At 47.6% G+C, this 22,282-nt stretch overlaps 1 protein-coding gene across 2 annotated transcripts in view; it reads right to left on the bottom strand.

Annotated features, from left to right (window-relative positions):
- RFX4 (regulatory factor X4) overlaps positions 1-22,282 on the bottom strand; it is a 133,783-nt gene that overhangs the window by 104,188 nt on the left and 7,313 nt on the right. For both annotated transcript variants that reach the window (XM_045826555.1, XM_045826553.1), the window contains exon 2: positions 5,286-5,372. In XM_045826555.1, coding sequence (XP_045682511.1) covers positions 5,286-5,372 — 87 coding nt within the window. The remainder of the gene's footprint in view (positions 1-5,285; positions 5,373-22,282) is intronic.

Below are 22,282 nucleotides of genomic sequence, written 5' to 3' on the forward strand. Positions count from 1 at the left end.
AGAACGACCAATGACTCCTCCTTCACACCATGTACAAAAAGCCCAGATGGACTGCTGGTGCAAGAGCAAAAGGTAAAATAATAAAATGTTTGGACAATGACATGAACAGTATCTTTGTGACCTAGAGGGAGGTAAAGATTTCTCAATAGGACACAAAAAGCACTAACTCGAAAAGAAAATCATTGATAAGTTTGACTTACTAGAATTAAGAATTTGTACTCATATGAAGATACCCCTAAGAAATTGAAAAGGCAGACCATAGACTGAAAAAAGATGTCGGCCACACTTTTATCTGATAATATCTCCTATTCAGAATATAAAAAAAAAACTCTTACAGATCATTAAGGAAAAGACAAACAGCACAATTTTTAAAAATGGAGGAAGATGCCTGGCTGGCGTAGCTCAGTGGATTGAGCACGAGCTGCCAACCCAAGTGTCGCAGGTTCGATTCCCAGTCAGGGTACATGCCTGGGTTGCAGGCCATGACCCCCAGAAACCACACATTGATGTTTCTCTCTCTCTTTCTCCCTCCCTTCCCTCTCTAAAAATAAATAAATAAAATCTTAAAAAATATCAATAAAAATGGAGGAGGACTTAGACTTTGGGTGGTGAACACACAATGCAATATACAAATGATGTATCGTAAAGTTGTACACTGAAACCTATATAATGTTATTAACCAAGTCACCTCAGTAAACTTAATAAACAAATAAACATTTAAAGAAACTGACAGGAAAGAGACCTGAACAGGGAGTTCACAAAAGAGGATATCCACAAGAATGTTCAGAGCACCAATTCTTCTCAAACTCTCCCAAAAAATGGAAGAGGAGGGAACTCTTCCAAACTCACTCTGTGAGGCCAGCACTACCCCGACACCAAGGCCAGACAAAGACGCCACACAAAAGAATACTACAGAGCGATATCCCTTATGAATATTGATGCAAAGATTCTCAATGAAATGCCAGCAAACAAAATTCTACAGTGTGTTAAAAGGATTACACACCATGACAAGGTGGGATTTTTTTTATTCCCTGAATGAAAGGCTAGTTCAACACACAACAACCACTCAGTGTAATAAACCATATTAACAGAATATCCACATGATCTTCTCAATGGATGCAGAGAAAGATTTGACAAAACTCTTTCACGATAAAAACACTCAACAAAATGGGGAAAGAAGGAAACTACTTCAACACCCGATGATGAAAGACTGAAGGCACTTCCTCTAAGGTCAGGAACACGATGAGGATGCTCACTTTTAGCACTTCTGGTCAACACGGTTCCCCGAGGCCTGGGCAGCCCCGTCAGACGAGAAGGTCCCGCATACACATGCAAAACCCCCATCAAATCTAATGGTCAAATTCAACAAAGTTGCAGCATACAAATCAACTCACGAAAACCAGCTGCATTTCTCTACACTGACAATCAAGAATTTAAAAAGGAAATTAAGAAAACTATTCTTTTCCCGTGACTGGTGTGGGTCAGTGTACTGAGCACCATCCTGCAAACCAAAGGGTCGCCGGTTCAATTCCCAGTCAGGGCACATGCCTGGGTTGTAGGCCATGTCCCCAGTGGGCGACCACACTTTGATGTTTCTCTCCCTCTCTTTCTCTCTCCCTTCTCCTCTTTCTAAAAATAAGTAAATAAAGGTTTTTAAAAATTAAAAAAAAACTATTCCTTTTACTATAGCATCAAAAGAATACAATACTTAGGAATAATTTTAACCAAGAAAGCAAAAGACTTGTATAGCCCAGCCATAGCCAGTGTGGCTCAGCTGGCTGGAGCATCACCGAGTACACTAAGAAGTCGCAGGTTCGATTCCTGGACAGGGCACATGCCTAGGTTACATGCCTTGGCATCCCTGGTCAAGGTGTATATGAGAGGCAACTGTTTGATGTTTCTCACATCAATGTTTCTCTCCCTCTCTCTCTTCTCCTCTCTCTAAAATCAATAAACATGTCTTCAGGTGAGGATTAAAAAATAATAAAATTTTTAAAAGGTTTGTACACTAAAAACTATAAAACAACATTTTATAGTTTTTATTACTGTCTTAAAGAAGATACTAATAAATGCAAAGATATCCTATATCCATGAATTGGAAACTTAATATTTTTAAGTCAGTACTACACAAAGTGATCTACAGATTCAATGCAACCCCTATCAAAATCTCAATAACGTTTTTTGTAGAAATAGAAAAATTCACTCTAAAATTCATATGGAATCTCAAGAGATCCTGAATAGCCAAAACAATCTTGAAAAAGAATAACAATATTGGAGGTCTCACATTTCCTGATTTCAAAAGTAAATACAAAGCTACAGTAATCAAAATAGTATGTTACAGGCATAAAGGCAGATACATAGACCAAAAGACTAGAGTGGAGCGCCCAGAAATAACCCCTTGCATAAATGGTTACATAATTTTTGACAAGGGTGTCAAGTTCATTCATCTGGGAAAGGACAGTCTTTTCAACAGATGGTGTCGGAAAAACGGATATCCACGTGCAAAAGAATGAATTTGGACCCTTACCTTACACCATATACAGAAATTAACTCAAAATAAAGACTTGAACATAAGGTATGGAGCTATGAAACTCTTGGAAGAAAACAAATGAAAAGTTTCACGATACTGGAGTTAGCAATGATTTCTTGGGTATGGCATCAAAAGCCCAGGCAACAAAAGAAGTATAAACTGGACTAGATCAAAACTAAAAATGTCTGTGCTTCAAAGACGCAATAACAGGTAAGAGGCAATCCATGGAATGGAAGAAAATATCTAAAAATCATCTATCTGATAAGGGGTTAATATGTAGAATATACAAAGAACTCCTACAATTCAATGACAAAAAAATAAACAACTGGGCTAAAAAAGTGGGCAAAAGACTCGAATAGACATTTTAGAAGATCTACAGATGACCCGTAGGCACATGGAAGGATGCTCAACATCACTAATCATCGGGGAAACGCAAACCAAAACCATGAAACGCCACTTTATACTCATTAAGATGGCGATTTAAATAAATAGTAAGTATTGGCAAGGATGCGGAGAAACTGGAATTCTTGTGTGTTGCCTGTGGGAACATAAAATGGCACAGCTGCTATGAAAAACAACAGTTCCTAAAATACTAAACACAGAATTCCATGTGGTCTAGTGATTCCACTCCTGGCTGTGTACTCAAAATCATCAAAGTGGGAACCTGGACAGATATTTGTACACCCATGTTCACAGAAGAGATTTTCACAATAGCCAGCAGCGGAAGCATCCCAGATGCCTATCAGTGGACGGATGGCTAAACAACGTGCGGTGCGTATGGACGATGAAAAGTCAGCCATTCCTGGAAAGGAAGGAAATTCTGACCCATGCTACGACATGGATGAACCTCAAAGACATTGTGTTAGGTAAAATAAGCCTTTCACACAGGACAAATCCTGTGTGAACCCACGTTTATGAGGTGCTTAAAGTAGTCAGATCCACAGAGGCAGAAAACAGAAGGGTGTTGCCCGGGGCGGGGAGGGTAGGGCGTGGGCAGGCACTGCCTGACCGGGGCACAGAGTCTCCAATGGAAAGACAAACAAGGTTCTGTGTGTAGACCGGGTGACGGCTGCTCGAGGTGAATGTGCTGGCAGCCACCGAACCGTGCACTTCGAGTGGGCAAAACAGTAACTTTTGTGTTATATGTATTTGAGCACAGTAAAATAAAATGTAAAAAGAAGAATATTCAGAGATGCTGAAGAAGTTGTCAAAAACTTGGAACGATTCATATATCCATCAGATTTCAGTGGGTATGTGCACTGCAGTCCATGCATACAGTGAAACCCTGTACGGCACTGGAAAAAGAAAGAACTACATTCAGCAGCATGAGTGAGTATCACAGACATTCTACTGAGTGACAAAAGCCACACACAAAAGAATACAGGGTCTTTGAATCCATTTGTATGATGTTTCAAAAACAGGCAACATCAGCCCTGGCTGCCGTAGCTCAGTGGATTGAGCGTGGGCTGCGAACCAAAGTATCACAGGTTCGATTCCCAGTCAGGGTACATGCCTGGGTTGCAGGCCACGGCCCCCAGCAACCGCACATTCATGTTTCTGTCTCTCTCTTTCTTCCTCCCTTCCCTCTCTAAAAATAAATAAAAATAAATCTTTAAAAAAAACAGGCAACATCAAACTCCAGTGATAACAGTCAGGACAGTAGCTATCGACAAGGACGAGACATGCAGGAGCCTCTGGGAGTGCTGGAAACATTCTGCCTCTTTTCTGGGTGGTGGTTGCCCAGAAGGATACAAAATATTGAAGAAAAAAAGATGCTCATTGAACTATTCATGCAAATTTTAGGTACTTTACGCTCAATTTATCTCAATTTTATAAAACATTGGGGACGGCTGGGTGGGTGGGCTGGGATGGGAGTAAAAGATAGAAAATTGTACTTGAACAATAATTAAAATAAAATTTTAAAAAGATTTAAATATAAGTCGTGACAGCATTAAAGTCTTAGAGGAGAATATAGGCAGGAAATTTCAGGTATTAAAAAAAAAACAAAAACAAAGCAAAACAGCAACAAGAGGACAATGGCGGAAGGGAGGGTGGAAGGGTGCCCCGCAGACACCCTCGGGGATAATGGACTGGGTGTCACTGGCCCACGTTTTGAGGAACTGGAACTAAGGGGATGCACTTGGCCAGGCAAGGGAGAAGGACTTCTGTCTCTGCTGGAAATGACATTTAGGAGCTGTCCCCCTCTCAGAGTTCTTAAGGGGCCAACACAAAGCCCAGGTAGTCTTCGCTCTTCACATGAGGCACCCAGAAGCCCCCGTCTGACATAACCTGGGAGGAGGTGTAGGCACGGCTATTCACACCCCTCCATTGACTCCAATTCTCTGGCCCAGGAGCCAATAGCGAGGATCTTTGCGACTGTAAAACAACAGTCCCACGACATACTACTTACAACCCACACCTACAGCGACACAGAGAAGGGCCTTTCCCCCTCAGGGGCCACGTTTGCCCAACCGGGGCATCCTGGGAATGGGGCCTGTGGGGTCTCAGGCGATAGGAATGGGTGGGTACACGGCAGGTTTGGGCAGTGGCCTTAGTTTGCACGTCCTGCCGGAGCGGCACCCCCTCTTCAGAACGTTAGAGGCAGGGCCTGGGCGAGGGAATGCCTCCAGAGTCTTGGGGGGTGGGCGGAGGGCGGGGACTCGCTGCGGCCTAGCACCACAGGAGCGCTAGTCCTCGAGGCAGGATGCTGGCCGGTGTCTAGGACGACCTGCAAAACCGAGTTTCGAGCACTTACTTTCATCATTAGAAACATTCCCCAGAGATGTGTGGCTGGAATAACGTTTGTTTTCGCTTTCGTTGAGACATCTTTCGATCCAGCTCTCTGCAAAGAGAAAGAAAATCACACAGTTGCAGAAGCACCACTGGTGTTCGTGAAGCGACAGGAACACCGTAAGTGCGTTGGATTTGCTAAACACCCATCGGTTTCCATCTGAGAACGGCCTCCCCTGGAGCCGGGCATTACAAGAGGCTCTATGTGCACCATTTGCCAAGTAGTTCGGAGGCAAAACGGCAATTTGAAGCCCCACTCGAGCAGTTCTTAGTCAACTTCCACTCGTTTTGGAGTATTCATTGCCCAGCAGTGCCCACTGAGGTCTACCTTTTTTTGAAAAGAAGATACCTTCTTGGGAAGTAGTTTGTAAAACAAAATAGGGCCAACTGGATCGCTGGTGGTGGTTTGCAGACTTGTAACTTAGCAGCGGGACCCTCCCTCTGAACAAAAACAGAAAGGGAGGGGGAAAAAACCCTGTGGCCTCTGGCGGAAGGGGAGGTGGGCAGGGAACTTTGCAGCTCACGTCCCTTTGCCCAGTGACCCCTGAAGGGCTCTTCCAAGCACAGGCCAAATGCCACTGCAGGAGGGAGATGTCGAGAGCTCCCTGACAGCTAGGCAGTACTTTCAAAATCCAGAAGACTATGGTTTTTAAAATCCAGTCCAAAGGCTACAGATGCACTTCCTCTAATGTAGCACAATGCTACCCATCTTCTAGGCCATCCACTAGACAGTCATTCCTTCTACCTGAACTAAGTACATCGGTGAAGCGCAGCCAGTTCTGCTGTAGCACTTGTTTTGACAATGAGTGGGTTCCAGTGCAAGTGGTATGTTAGGGAATGATTTGAGCATGAAGCAAACTATGTGTCTGTTTACGCTTGATTTCCTCTGTCAGAGGAGGTGAATGCAGAAAACCGCACGTAGCTGAGCCCGGCAGGAATATGCAAAATTCACACGCTCGCACTGCAGGCACCTACCAGCCACTTTTCCAGTGTGTGTTACGAGCCACACCTCCCCAGATAACGGACCCAAGTTCCACCGCTTCACCACAATCCAAGGTGCAGCCCTTCCGACGTCTGCTTCCAAAGCAAACTCAGGTCTCTTCGCCATTTAACATGTGCGAACTGTGCTATCATTTTTATTAGGTGTTGCGTTAGTGTGTCACAGACAAAGTTTTTGAGTCCCGTGCCCCTGGCTTATTTTCCCCAGTAAACTGTGATTTTTACGGTGCAATTTTGTAGAACGGTGGTGGTTTTCAGGCGGGCAGACGGCAGAGCTGACTAGAGCTGTGGCCATGTGCATCCGAGTGCTGCAGGCTCCTGTCGCCGTCCGGGCCGCAGGGGAATGAGCATTTATCGGACACCCATTTAAACATGCCGGGCCCTTTGGGTACGCTACCTCATGGAGTTCTGACAGCTCCCAAAGGGAAGATTTTCACCTCCATTTTTCCTAGAAAGCAACCGAAGCTTAGAGAGAATACATAACGTGACTCCTCGTAATTCAAAGAGCCCAGAAAAAGAGCATTAGTTAACACCTTCCTAACACACTGTGAGAAGCAGCCTGTGGGGGCGGGGGTGGGGTGGGGGGGCAGGGAAGCAAACTCAAACAGCAGGGAGAAATGTTGGGTGTTTGTTTTCCACCTCATGTTCCAACGAACTGCTCTTTTAAAAGCTGCTTCCAAAACTGTAAATAAGGAGGGGTGTATCCCCGGGGAGGGACGGGAGCCAGCTTGTTAAGAAAGAGGATATGGAAATCTGGTATTTCTGAGGAAGCAGTCAGCAGCAGAGAGAGTAAAAATATTAGAGCACTGCGCCTTCCAGATGGCAAACGCACAGGCTGGCAACCGAAGGCTCCTCTCATCGTCAGAACTGTGAGGGCCCGAGGTGGGCGCCCGTCACCAGGCCGCACCGAACAAGGCACCTGAGTATAAACCTCCGAATTCTCTCCAGGACTCTCTGCAGTGGCTCCCTTAGATTTTTGGATCCCTTCAGTCCTGGCCCACGTCCCCTGGCAGCAGCCACGGCTGAGTCTGGACGGCCTCTATCGAAATGCACAGCTTCTCCTCCCTCCAGCAGGCCACCCCACCAAAAGCGATTCCTATAGTTCTGGGCCAGTGCCTGGTCTCGCAAGTTAGGTATTCACACCTACTTACTCTCATGTGTGTGTGGCGGGGGGGGGGGGGGGGGGGGGGGTGGCAGACATCATCACACACTCACCACCCCCACCCCCTTCAGCAGAAACAGGGAACAAGGAGAATCTCCCTCTCACTCCTACCCACTTGCCTGTGCCAGGAGTAGGCCTGCTAAAATTGGAGCTGTTAAAAGGGCCTACTCTTGCAGGTGAGATGCCCCAGGGATTGCTGGGGCACTCTCCAGAGAGCAACCTGGCAGCCCTCTGGAGAGGAGGGCACACTGAACACCAGGGGGCCAAGAGATGGCAAGACCTGCCCACAAGAGTTCAAGTCCAGTAAGGACTTTCCCCTCCTCCATACCACTCAGCCCCAACACTAGACCGAGGGAGGCAAGGTTACACAAAGGGAAGGAGGGTTGGAAGTGCAGTTAAAAAAAAAAAACAAAAGAGAAATCTCACCAAGGAGCCCTTTCCCCTTCCCATGGAACCCACTCAGGCCCTCTGACCCTGTGACCCATGCCTGTCGGCGCTCTGCTCCACAGCTCTGCTCCCGAGAGTGGCGCACAGTAAGTCTGGTCTCCCTTGCACACGGAAGCTAGGGGAAGGTGGCCATCACGTCTCCATTTCTCTGGTCACAGTACCCAGACCCATTTCAGCTCTTTCATGGAAGAAATGGTCCCCACTTCTTTGCCATCCAATTCACGTGCATCTGGACGTCTCCTAGCTAATCAGTATCCATTGGAACACGCAGCACCAGGACGGACTCCGAGATGGCTCGGACGGTGGCCGGGCAGTGCCCAGAATGGCAGAGCCGTGACTTCGGTTGTTCTGGAGACCGGGAGTTCTCGGAGCGTTCAAAGGCCCTGCATTCCAGAGCACGTGGCTGCCACGCTTTGAGATATCCCAACGGGCCACAGGCCTCGGATCCACAGGTGCTCTGTGACCTCTGTCATCTTCCCTGGAGAAGGGGCCGTCTGGAACTCGTGTCCCCTGAGCCAGGTTGTCTGCACGACTGGAAGGCCCCGACTGGCGTCACCAGAAGTAAACTTTAGATACTTGGAAACTATTAACAAGGGATTTTGGTCTTGCCAAGATCAAGAATTACTCAACCAGAATGACATTTATATTGAGCGTTTAATGGTGCATGGCGTTCATCTGTTTTATTTATTTGTGTTGATATGATTTAATAATAAAGGCCACCATTTATGGAGCCCCTATAGGCCAAGTGTTAGCCAAATGCATGACATCACCATCATACTTAATGCCCATAGAACCCTGTGACAGGCCACCCTACTAACACGGATATTTCCAAGACGAGAAAACTAAGGCTCGGAAAGATCAGGGGACTCACCCAGAGTCGCCCAGCCAGTAAGAGACAGGACCAGCACTCTAACCTGAGTCATAGCCACAGTGCTCTCTCCCGGTGCAAACTCACCTCTCCTCCCAGGTCCCACACAGTCCCCAGAACACGGTGCCAGTGTGACCACATTGATCACAGTCTGCCTCGCACCAGAACATTGGCTGAACCTCTTACGTGTTACAACTTCTGCTAGAATTTGCTTGCGTGTTTCTTTGCCAGCCTTTGCTATACGTAGCAGGCTCTTCAGTTTAGAACTGAGACATCTTTAGAATGGAGTCCATTTTATTCTATTTCTTTGGACTGTTCTTCACTAGTGCCTGATATAGTTTTTCATTTAGTCTGGCCTCAAAAAATGTTACGTCGCTGATGCACGGGACATCAAAGAATGCACAGCACAGACAGATACGAACTCTTAGCTACAGGACTTCCTAATCATTTCCTTTTTTTTTTTTTCCCACATAGGCATGAAAAAGTACAAGACATCAAAGGCAATTTCCTAAATAAAGCAAGCACAACTTAACATTTATTTTGTGCCTTCTGGATACAACAAGCAGCAGTAGAGAGAAGCTACCGGGGATACAGACATACATAAGGGGGGTTCTGCCTTCTAGAAAGTGAGGCCGATGCCACTCCCCAAGCTCATGAGAGTGAAGACCCTGTTGGGGTTTTTCCCTGCCTTGTTCCCCATGGCTGGCCCTGCTTAGCTCCCCAAGAACTGGGAACGGTGACAGGCACAGAACTGGGGTGACAGTGTGACAAAGGAAAGGATGGGGAAGAGACAGAGAATGATGGACAGGAGGATCCGCCCCCAGGATGGCTTCTGAGAGTGGGGACCACGGAGGCCCCGAGGAGGGCTCGAGCGTGGCGGCTTAAGGAACAGCAAGAAGGCGCCGTGGCTGATGGAGTGACCGAGGTGGGGACCGTACAGACGAAAAAGGAGACAGAGGCAGGTCGGGGAGAATGTGGGCTTTGGAGTTAAACCATTTGAATTTCAAATCCCAGCCTGTCCCTTACTAGCTGTGTAGCATTGGGATGGTTCTTGAACCTTCCTAAGGCCCCTCCTCCTGGGTTCTCCAAAGATGAACTGAAATGATACAGGCGAGACACCCAGCAGGCTTGGCACCGTGGGCCGTGGGAAGCTGAGGAGAGCGCGGTCTGTCCACCGGGGCTCACAGCTGAGAGACAGGGGCAGACGGCCAGGGCGATGCTGAGCCCGGGCTGGGCCTCCTCCCAGCACCAGCCACCCTGTTTCAGAGCCTCCCCTCTCCTCCTCCCAGCACCAGAGCCTAGAACAGATTGGGTCGGTGAGGAGGAAACAGACTCCGGGAAGAGAAGGGAAGTCCCCGGGTGAGCTGGTCGCCGGCTGGCCAGCCGGCCGGGTCAGGCCTCTCTGCCTCCAGCCAGCGCTGGTTCGCGCTCCTGCTCACCCAGCGCACTGCTTGGGCAGCCAGCAGGGAACCAGGGGCGCTTTTGCTGTTGTCACAAGGTGCGTGGGGGCACTGAGAGGGAGGGGCCAGCAGGGGGCTCCAGCTTGGCCTGGCTGCTTCACACCACGGTGGCATTTCAGCCAGTGCAGACCAAGGAGGGAAGGAGGGCATTGTGGACAAGGGGGCCGCTGGCACGGACAGGGGCTCAGAGTGGGTTCTGGGAAAGGTGAAGAGTTCACTGGGGGAAAGGTGGGACAGTCGGGAGCCGGCTACAGAGGCCTTGCCCACCAGGCCAAGAGCCTGCAGGCGGCTGGGAGCCAGCCGTGATTTTTGCTGATTTTTAAGCCGTGGGGGAGGGAGTAGCCGACTAGCTTTGTCTCTGAGGAACAAGATGAGAACAGGGAGTTCTTGACTTACGCAACACCTGAAGGAAACGCCGCCTGACTTGGTGTCCCGGGTTTTAATAGAAGGCATTATTCATACTCGTTCTATCAATAGTCTTTCAGGGCACTGGGATGCGGCCTATTTTAGGAATTCACAGCTTGAGAAATGCTACAAAGACGAGCTGGTGTGCGGAGCTCACAGCCACTGAGGGAGGACCAGGCCCCAGGTCCCTCTGGGGGGTGCCAGAGCCCTCCCAGTCTCCCCTCCCCCACCCCCCTCCCAACCCAGCCCTGGTCATTACCAGTGAAGCCACCGCGGCGTGGCCTGCTGCCGTCTTCCCCCACGCCAGGGGCGACTTTCCTCTTGATCATTCTCCCCCAGCCCCTTTTCCCCCTCCCCACACAGGGCACACAGGACCAGGTGGGAAGTCTGGGCTGAGGAGGTGGGCAGCTATGGCCTCACAGGGGGAGAACTCAGGTCAGTGGGTTGCCATGGCGACACCCCAGGCCCTGCCCCAGGGGCCTCTGGGTTCTAGGAGGGCCCCCACCACCCTGCCTCCCAGAGGCAGCCCCACCTTGTCCCTGCCTTTACTCCGTCCCTCGCCCACCAAATGCGGATTGAGTGCCTAAGCTCCAACCGTTTGCCAGGCTCTGAGGATCTAACGGTGGACACAGCAGGCAAGGCCCCTGCTCCCAGCAAGCTTATATTCTGCGGTAGAGGCGGATGAAAACAAATAAGCAAGATGATTTCAGAGCGCAACCATTGTTATGAAGAAAATGAAGCCACTGCATGGGATGGACAGAGAACGGGACGGTGTATTAAGTGACAGGGACATGATGTCAGGGCAAGCACAAAGGCCTGAGGTGGCGGTGGGCCGGGAGTGTGGGGAGGAAGAACCAGGGGCCAGGGCGGCAGCGGGGCAGGGAGGAGGGGAGAGCAGGAGGAAACGAGGCCAGGAAGTTAGGAAGCGCCCAAAGTCTGCAGGGGCTTTGTAAGAACTTTGCATTTATTCCGAGTGTCCTAAGAAGCTACTGAAGAGCTTTAAATGGGTGACAACCCCCCTGGCTCAGGAAGGGTAGCCCCCTAGGGGATTTTCATTCATTCACCCCACTATCTGCTCATCACCTGTTCATGGAGCACCACGTGCCAGGCACTGGGCTAACAACACACACAGTAGGGATGCGGCAGTGAACAAGATGGGCAGGTTGTGTCTTCGTGGAAGGCTAGACGTGAGTGCAGGCGTCTGCTATTAAATAATTGCACACAGCGAGGGGTAATTAGCAAGAGAGCCACGGGAGAGAAGAGAAGGGAGGCCTGACCTCATGTGGGAGAGTCAGGGAAGCTTCTCAGAGGGAGTAGCGTTACAGTGCCAGGTGACGAACCAAAAGGCGCTGTATTACCACCCCGAGTAAAGAGGGAGGGAGGAGTGCTCCTGGCGGAAGGACCGGCGTGTGCAAAGGCCCTGAAGCGGGCAGAAGGACGAGGTGATCCGGAAACTGACAAGCATCCGCGTGGGAATGCGCACACTCCTTCAGGCAGTCATCCTGCCGTGTTCACGGAGACTTTCCTGTCCGATGAGCACTCTGCAAGACGCCATGGGGTGGGCATGCACCCAAGGCCTGGGCTCAGTGAGCAAGTCTGGAGTGTATTCTGTAGGGGGTTGGGAACCTCTGAAAGGCTGTGACTAGAGTATGGCCTAAGCACCCGAGTTTGGCTCCCTGAACACCACCTCAGCGGGAAGAGAAAGGGAAGCAGGAGACCATGTCACTTACCATCCAAACCTGGACCCTTCTGAGATTGGAAATTGCCATTATTACCAATTTTGCCAGGATCACATGTGTAAACCAGGACTGTCCCAGGCAAACCCAGGATCTGATGGTCCCACTCGACAGGAGGCCACTGCAAGAGCCTAATTAAGTCTTAGAGGCTTGATCTAGAACCGACAATGTGAGAGAAGATGAGGACTCTTCTCTTTCTGATTAACTGTGTACTATATTCACTCTTGCAGCCAGTCCATGTAACCAGTGTCCCCATGTCTCTTCCTCATCCACTGGAGTCTCCATCACAGCATGATGCAGGTGGATCCGAGGTGACACTGATGCCATCCCCCAGAATGCGGTCCCCCAATGCAAGCACCACCATCTTCAACAGCATCCTCACAGCAATGACGTGGCTGAGATCACACAGCGGTAAGCAGCTGAGACAGGATTTCAATCTGACTCTAACCTAACCGTGCATATACCCATAATCATATACGCCTTCAAGTCTCACTGTGAGTACTAAGCCACGTCTATCATAACACCAGACACACAATAGGTGCTCAGTAATGTTACTGCCCTTTCTTACTTTAGGAAACTCAGTATATAAAAACTCTAAAGTGGGCAAAGAGATTACTTAAGGCATCATTATTTGCAACACGCAAGAGTTAGTGAGGGAACCCCGAGGGTGCACCGATGCCTCGAGCTCACAGATCGTGAGCTCAGAAACAGTCCCTGCAGACTAGAGGAAATTAATGCTAAGGTGTTCGGTGCCATCTCCTGTCGAAGATAAGTTCTATGCACAAGCGGATCCCTGCTCTGAAAATGTCCCTGCGAGCACCAGGCTAATGCACATAATTGCAAAACCAGGATGTAAGAATTTCATTTCCCCTGACTTTTGGGGAGAACATACCCACTACTTCCTAATGCCAGTGGACTTTGTTTCTCTATAATTACAATATTGTTGAAACACATAAAGACCTGGAAAAGGTTGCTGGAGCCAGCCTCCCACTGTGCACGGCACCTGAGATTATGCAGTTCTTGACATCCTTTCTTCCCTGTGTTGTTTTTTTCTACCTCTCCCCCAAACAGACTTCAAACTAGCCAGAACTTTTGAGATAAATCACCCAAATAGCCTCCTATTTTTTTCCTATGTTAATCTATTATAGAAATGATATTTTAAAATGTTAAAAAGAAAAACATATTCACCCACAAGCCTACCCTTCTAACATGTGAGCTACTTGTGCACATATGTGAACTGTAACCCCAGGGAACATGCAATTTCTATTCCTTTTCCTCCTAACATTCTACCCTGCATATTTTTCCTGTTGCTAGTCTTCATATTCATCCTTGTTTAATAGATGCCACAGTGATCCACTGAGCTAATGCTCCTATCTCTTAATAATGTTTAATGGACAACTTGGTTCATACTGTCTTGTCTCTCTCTTGAATCCCTTCCTGAGAAAATGTAGCAGCAGCGAAAGAAGCACGAGGGTCTGGTAACGAGCTACACGGCAATGGCCTGAAGTCTAGCCTCAGTACTTACTAGTTGAATGACTTTAGGCAAAGCCTCTGCACCCAAAACCTCAGGGTCCCCTCGTGTAAAACATGGATAATAATAACCTGCCTGCCTCATCTCAGTGGCGTGAGGTTTCCGAGAACAAATGCATGAGAAGCACTTAGCACAGCACCAGGCACAGAGCAAGGTCTAGACACACGCAACTACTATGATTCCCAGGTGCCTGTTCATGACAGAGGTACTTTGTTCTAATGACAGTGCAGCAGTCAAGAACATGGACTTGGGGGTTCAACGGGCAGGTTCAAGTCTGACTTTCTTACTGTATGACCTTGGGCAAGGGACTCAACCTCCATGAGCCTCAGTTTTTGTCGTCTGAAAAATGGGGGCAGGAATGCAGCTCCTCATGGAGTTTGTATGAGAATTAAGTGAATAAGGCACAGGGATTGCTTACATGATAAGCACTATAATTCCTGGCTATTATAATCGTCATATCACGCCCACTGCCAAAGCATCCCACTTTAGTCCCTTCTCTGTTCTTGCTCTTTCCATGTGATTCTTGGATCTCTTGGTGTTGTGAGAAGAACGTGGTCTTGGAAGCCAGGAGGAAACGAGTTCTAGTCCTCTCCTTACAAGTGGCAAAGTCTGCTCTGTGCCCCTCGACAAAATTACTCAAGCTCATGGGCCTAAATTTCCTTCCTATATGGTATTAAAAAAAATCTACATCACGGGGTATTGTGAGGATTAGGAGAAATAACATAAGCTCCTTGAGAGCTGAGCGTACTCTGTTCACCCACTATCCCCTGCACGTGGGTGGGGCTGGACCCAGCAGAGCAGGCCAATGAGGAGAGGAGGAAAGGATGGAGAAAAGGGAGGGACAGGAAGGAATGAATGAAGCACCAGCATGGTGCCTGGCACTTAGCAGAGTCTCAAAAGAGTGTCAGTTCACCTGCAGTTAATTAGGAAGCACTTGTTTGCGTGGAATCTCGGGCCGGGCTTCCTCAGAAGCAAGCCGAGCTCCAGCCAGCATGCTGCACGGTGGGAAGGAGGGAGCGATGGCTGTCCAGTCCACACTAACGGAGCACTGACTTGTGCAAGCCGCTCTGGTGGATGCTCTGCACTGTGCTCAGGTAATAAAGGCACGGGTGGAAATGCAGAGAAACAAAGGGAGACGGGCCAAGCCACCCTGTAAAATGCGGGTGGACAGGGTGCGCCCCTTAGATCCACATGCCTGAGGGCACCGGGAGGCAGCGTGGGGACAGTCAGAGCTCTGTGCAGAGAGAAAAGCACCAGCCCTGCCCTCCCACTACATGTTTCCAGCCGGTGTGGGCAAGGCCTGGGCGAAAGAAAGCACCACCAGCCCTGGTGCCAGAACACACCTCAGTTCAGACGCTCCCTCACTATACAAAACAATGCATGTGACTCGATCCCTCTGAACGGCATTGTCACTAAGTATCAAGTGGGAATGATCCATTTACCAGGTCGAGTATTAGAAAGACTGGGCACAATATTATTGGTGATATCCCCTATGCGGTACTGTAATTAAAAATAAAATTTTAAAAAGATTGAGTGCAGCAAAGGTATTGTATAAATTTTATTTCTTTCTTCTGTGTGGTCCCTGTGGGGTGACGGGGAGAAGGTGAGACCTGGACGCTACGGGGGAAAATGAGGAGAAGCTAGCGGCACTCACAGCACCTTCTGTTTGTTGAGCATTGACAACACGCCAAGGCCCCGTGCTGACCGCTTTACGTGAATTGCTTCATTTCATCCTCAGAATACCCTGTAAGGCAGGCACCGTGCATGGTCCCACTTTACTGACAAACCAGCTTAGGCTCAGAGAGGTTATCGGACTTGCTAAGTCCGTCCGTCCAGCCCTTGGCAAAGTCAATGCTGTTAGTGATCCTGTCACTGATGGCAGACTCCCTGCCATTCATGACCGAATCAGTGATTGCAAACTAATGTGTTGGGCAAGTGGAAGATGCTGCTACTTTAACACCAAGGTTTTCACATTGAACTTATTATAGGGAGAATCATGTCTGTAAGCAAATAGGTATGAAGCCCTTGATGATATGCAGAAGATGTCAAATTTGCCGCAGTAACTGGCGGGCAGGGGAGGACCACCCAGCGGTGGTGTCAGGCTGAACTCAGAAGCTCTGAGGCTGATTGGAGAGGAAAGCCACACATGGCATGAAGGTGCCCGAGCAGGATGGAGTGCCCGTGGGCGTCCTCGGTCAGCAGCCTGCTGCTGAAGTCACACCGGACCACCCGTGGCAGCTGACCCCCACTGAGAGCCATGACAGCATGTCTCAAAAATCAGCAGGGTGAGCTGCTGTCCCCCACCGGCATCAGGGATGACTTGACCTCCTGAACTACTTTATCGGTAGAGGAGGGAAGCTACAAGGTCCTCCTTCTAGATCCAAGTTTTAGGAGGCCAGGAGGCAGCCCTGCTTCAAAACCAGAGCAGTCTGTGTTCAAATCCTGATGTCACACCAGCCATTTGGCCTGGACATGTTCACTGGGCTTTCTGAATCTCAGTTTCCTCATCTGTGAAATGGGGACAATAGTGCCACAGGTTCAGCATGAGATGAAATGAGGTAACACATGCATTAACATTTAGCACAGGGCCTGCAAATGATACAGTTCATTATTGCACTACCCCATTTTGAAAAGGGAGTCACTTTAATTTTTTAAAAAGTAATACTTTTGACAATAACTCATTAAGTCAGCCTGCCATCAATTATCAAAATGATTTCAATGCTTTCTCCTTCTGTCCCATCCTCCCTGGGTCTCTTCCTTCCTCCCTTCTCAAAAACGATCTATTTATAGAACAACAGACTGATGACTGTCAGATGGAGGGGGGTTGGGAAACTGGGTGAAAAATGTAAAGGGATTAGGAAGTACAGATTGGCGGTCACAGAAGAGTCACAGGGATGTGAAGTACAGCCTAGGGAATACAGTCAATGACGTGGTAATAAGCGCGTGCGGAGCCCCGTGGGGACTGGAAATATTGGGGGGATGGATGGCTGTGTGAAGTACAGGGGTGTCTGAACACCGTGTTGTACGCCTGAGACTAATATGAAACAATACTGAATGTCAACTGTAATTTAGACATTAAACTAAATGGGAACTATCTACACTCATACAGTATTGGTATTTTCATTTCTTTTTCTTTTTAAAAATATCTGTCAATACCAAGAAAAACTTTGACCCAAACCCAGGATCCACAGGAAAGCCTTTTCGTAGGTTCCACCTTCCACATTTCTTGGCTCCCTCTGGGTCTCTCTGCCCTTCACGCTTTCCGGGCTGCGCCTGGGCTCACCCAGCCTGTGCGCGGGCCCCACGCCTGCCGGGTGTGTGCGGGGCCCAGGCCCCGGGGTGGGGGGCAGCTATTTGCTCCCCAGGCGCCCTCAGCCACGCCCTGTGAGCCCGCCTGGAGGGAGACAGAGAGCGTCCTGTGACCTGCGCACACAGAGGAAACCCCAAAGAAGAAGAGAAACAATCCACTCTTCTAATCACAGCAAAGTTTTCAAACTTGAAAACGGAGCCTTGACGAGAGGGAAAGCTGTGTTTTGTTTTGTTTTGTTTTTTTCTAAAAGTCTGGCATTTCTGAAAAGGTCCCCTACCCAACCACAGCAAGCTCACAACCTCTGCCCACTGAATTGAAAAATAAAAGTTCATTCAGACCCAAGGCCTTCGCACAACGACGGCGCAGTAGCGCTTTAGGAATCTGTCCAGCGCTTGAAAGTTGTGACGTCGTGTCCGAGGCCCTGGGGCGCCCCCCTCCCCCGCACACCTTCTTCCTCGTCAGCCCCCAGGCCTTCTCGGAGATGTTACTCATTTTCTGCGATGTCAGATAATGCTCCATGGAGAAACTGCTTTGCTTTTGAAAAGGAGTCATCAAGTAAATAAAACTCCTAGAAGCAGAAATTTCACCCTGTTTAGTAGTCATATAAGGAAGATACGAGGTGGGTTGGTTTTCCTTTTGATGCAGTGAAGGACTCAGAGAGGCGCCCTAGTCCCCCCACTTCTGCCGCCACCACTCACGGCGTAGTACCAGCCGCAGAAGGCCACAGCGAAAACACGACAAATGTGGAAAGTAATCACTCAGTTCCATTGGAAAGATGTTTGCGTTTGTGTCATGGTCCTGATTCGGAAACTTTATAAAATCCTGGTGATTTCAATAGGAACTTGACCCACTCATGAAGATTTAGAATTGGTACACGAATTATAAATACGTTACAGGTTTGAACATCCACAGTTAGAGTCATCATTCAGAAAAAGATGATGTGGAACCCAAACAAATCACTCATGCTCATTTTTAAAAATTACAAATTCTGGAATTGCAACCTTCAAAGAAATACTTCCTTTGTCAAAGGTCTACTATTAGCTTGCCAAGGATTTCGTGGCACTCACAAGAGTCAAAACGAACACACTGACGTAATTGTCTTCATGCAATGCATTTGTGCCTCAAAAATGAGATGCTGGAGGTGTAAGTAGCTAATTGCTAATCACTCTCTAGATTATTCAGATGCCAGTTCAAAATCTCGCTCTAGAGCCATCTTTGCTCTGACTGACAGCGCTTCCTCTCCGACGTGTTGGGTTCACGGGGTCAACGCTCATGAAGCGCCAATGCTCCGTTCTGATGAAATAAAAATCCTCTAGATTCAGCAATCCCACTCAGGTTGCATCTAAATAATGCTGACCTTTAGCACAGTTGGGCAGCCAGAAAACACCCAGGACACAGTGCTTCGCTGGGTTGCAACCTTCTCAAAGGCTTTATTATCCCTTTAAACTCAAACAAAACCACCACAACAATATAAACACAGCATGTCCAAGTTCACCTGTCAACTAACAGTTATTGATGGCTCATAGGCAGATGATGCTTTTAAGCTTTATTGAAGATGAACCAACCACAAAAATAGAAACTATATACATATTTTAAAGCAATTTTGCTCCGTGCATCAGATCTGACACACGGAAACCACATAATCTACTGGCACAGGTCAACCCAGCCCTAGCTGCCTAAATGCGGGCCAGATTGAATGGAACACATAACGAGTGGATTTCATTCTTTTCTGCTTTTTATGATCTCTCTCTCTCTCTCAAAGGAAGTTGTTAACATTTCAAAAACTCAAAAACCACATGTAGCTAAAAATCTAATTAGAAAGACAGAAACAGAACAAATGGACACTCTCTCCTTATATTAAAACACGTGCAAGAAAATACAAAAGAACTAAACACTTTCTCTGCATCCTGCTAGAAGGAGCTTCAGAGAATGGTTTGTGTGAAACTGAGCTTTCCACTTCCCGAAAATCAAGTGTAAAATGGTTCAGTCTTTAACACGGTGATGCTTGCAAGTACTGGGGTGGGGGGTGGGGGGTGAGAGTGAGGGTCGTCACATTCCAGAACAGAAAGGGCCTCAGGAGTGGCGGAGGGGCCCCCAGCAGAGGTGTGCAACATCTGTCCCCTCTGAGCGGTCTGTGGAACTCTCTCCCAGGATGCAAACTCCAGCCAATGGGCGCTGCCTCCACAAAGACACGTTTTCCCCTTCCTTTAACAGGTCGGAGAACACAGGGACGAAATCACGGCAAACAGGGGCACATCACATGCCTTCCGCATGGGAAAGGTGGAGAAAAGGAATTAACCCCTCAGTCTAACCCCTTCAGAAAAGAATGGTTTCTCTCGAAATTAGAACTGGGGCTATATCTACATAGTACAGAAAACATCTAGATGTGTGGAAATAGTCTGATTTTTTTTTTCAGAATTTTTATCCCCTTTTCCCAACTAGACACCGAAGGTTGGGCATAGAAACACCAGGTTATTATTAGTAGCAATGATAAAAACTGGCGTTCACTGAGCAATTACTAGGAACCAGGCTTAATTTAATATAATCCCCTTATAATCTCTAAACCAACCTAAGAAAGTAAGCAGTAGATATTCTCACGAAGAAGGAAACGGAGGCTTAGAGAAGTTAGGTCATTTGCCCTGGGTCATACAGCTACAAAGTGACTGAGTTGGGCCTTTTTTAAAGTACATTTTATTGATTATGCTATTACAGTTTTCCCAACGTTTCCCACCTTCCCCCCTCTGCCTGGTACCCTCCTCCCCCCAGCAATCCCCCCCTTAGTCCACGTCCATGGGTCATACATATAAGATCTCTGGCTTCTCCATCACCTCTACTATTCTTAACTCCCCCCTGTCTATTTTGTTCCTACCAATTATGCTTCTTAATCCCTGCACCTTTTCCCCATTCTACCCCTTTCTTTTCCCAGCTGATAACCCTCCAAATGATCTCCAGATCTATGATTCTGTTCCTGTTCTGCTCGTTGGCTTAGGTTTTATTTTTAGATTCAGTTGTTGATAGTTATGATTTGTTGCCTTTTTTTAATGTTCATGGTTTCGATCTTCTTCTTTTGCTTAAATAAGTCCCTTTAACATTTCATGTAATAATGGCTTGGTAGTGATGAACTCCTTTGGCTTTACCTTGTCTGGGAAGCACTTAATCTGCCCTTCCATTCTAAATGACAGCTTTGTTGGATAGAGTCATGTAGGTTGTAGGTCCTTGTTTTTCATCACTTTGAACACTTCTTGCCAGTTCTTTCTAGCCTGCAAAGTATCTTTTGAGGAATCAGCTGATAGTTTTAGGGGAACTCCTTTGTAGGTAAGTCTTTCCTTTTCTTTTGCTGCTTTTAAGATTCTCTATCTTTAACCTTTGGCATTTTACTTACGATGTATCTTGGTGTGCTCCTTTTTGGTCCAACTTGTCTGGGACTCTCTGTGTTTCCTAGATTTGTATGTGTATTTCCTTCACCAGATTAGGGAAGTTTTCCATCATTATTTTTTTCAAATAAGTTTTTAATATCTTGCTCTTCCTCTTCTCCTTCTGGCATCCCTATGATTCAGATGTGGGCACATTTGGAGATGTCCCAGAGGTTCCTAAGCCTGCCCTCATATTTTTTGAATTCTTGTTTCTTCTTTTTGCTCTGGTTGAATGTTTATCTCATCCTTATGCTCCAAATCGATGGCTTGATTTCCTTCTCTGTTAGTTTCCTGTGGATTATTCTTTATTTCACCTTCATTTACTTATGTATTTATGTATGTATGTATGTATTGCTGTTCTCAAGAAGTTCTCTGAGCATCCTGAAAACCAGTATTTTGAACTCTGTATTTGATAGGTTGGCTGTCTTCTCATGAGTTAGTTCTTTCTCTGGTGTTTTGTTCTGTTCTTTCATTTAGGCTGTTTTTCTTTTTCTCCTCAATTTAGCAGCCTCCCTGTGTTTGTTTCTGTGTATTAGGTAGAGATGCTTTGACTCCCCATCTTAGTAGTGTAGCCTATTGCAGAAAAGGCACCTGTAAATTGTGTGGGACGGAACCACAGGTAATTACCAGGGCAGGATGACCCACTTCACCACTTTGTGGCTCTGTGGGGAGGGCTCCAAGAGGGGACAATGCGGCCTTCTGACTTCTGGTGATCTGCCCATCAGTCATCCAGTTTCACCTCCTTCCCGTGTGTGACCGGTGCCCTTCCAGCTGCTGCCCTGGTGATGAATCCTGGAGTGGGTGGATTTGCCTAAGTTGTAAGGTCATGCTGGCCCTTTAAATGGTGAAAATCTGGCAGTTTCTTCCACCACCCTAACCCCTGCTGGTTTTTACAGCCAGAGATAATGGGGATCTACCTTCCTGGTGCTAGAATCCTAGGCTCTGCAACCCTGGGCTGTGTTCTGGCCTGGAACTGAGATTGCTCGCTCCCAAGGGGCCCCTCCCATCTGTTCTGCGGCTGCCGCGGGTGCCTTTCCGCATCAGCACCGCCTCTCCACCCATCCAAAGACTGCAGCATACTTTACATGTGTAGTAAAGATGAGAATACTTTAAGTCCCTATCTCTGCCAACAATAACTTAAAATTGCCTCTACAGTTTTAAAGGACTATCTTAACACTTTCATATCAGGAGAAAATAGCAAGTCCTTTGCTTCTGCTAAAATGCTATATGTTTTCATGGCCATTCCCTCCACCAGCTTCTCCCTTACCAAAACAGAAAAGAGGAGAGCAGCATGCAGCCTTGTGACTAAGAGTACTGATCACAATACCTTAGGCCACTGACCCCCTTCGGGGACCTCACCTTTATCTTCCTCAGTTTCCCACTGCATGACATGGAGTCAATAATAATAGTACCCATACCATATATTTTAAAATATAAGTAATAATGCATTTAAAGCACTGAGGACATGCCTCATACACGAAAGGCATTTAATAGACATTAACTTGAAAAACACAAAGAAAAGCTAGATTTATTGCTTGCATTCTGCCTCGGGAAAATGAGGCGTTAAGACTGATCTTGCTTCCCACGCAAGCAAGGCATGTGCTTACCGGCCCCACTGCTGGAGGCCGTGA

The sequence above is a fragment of the Phyllostomus hastatus genome, unplaced genomic scaffold (assembly GCF_019186645.2).
Source record: "Phyllostomus hastatus isolate PE091 unplaced genomic scaffold, TTU_PhHast_1.1 phas_scaffold_755, whole genome shotgun sequence".
NCBI lineage: Eukaryota > Metazoa > Chordata > Mammalia > Chiroptera > Phyllostomidae > Phyllostomus > Phyllostomus hastatus.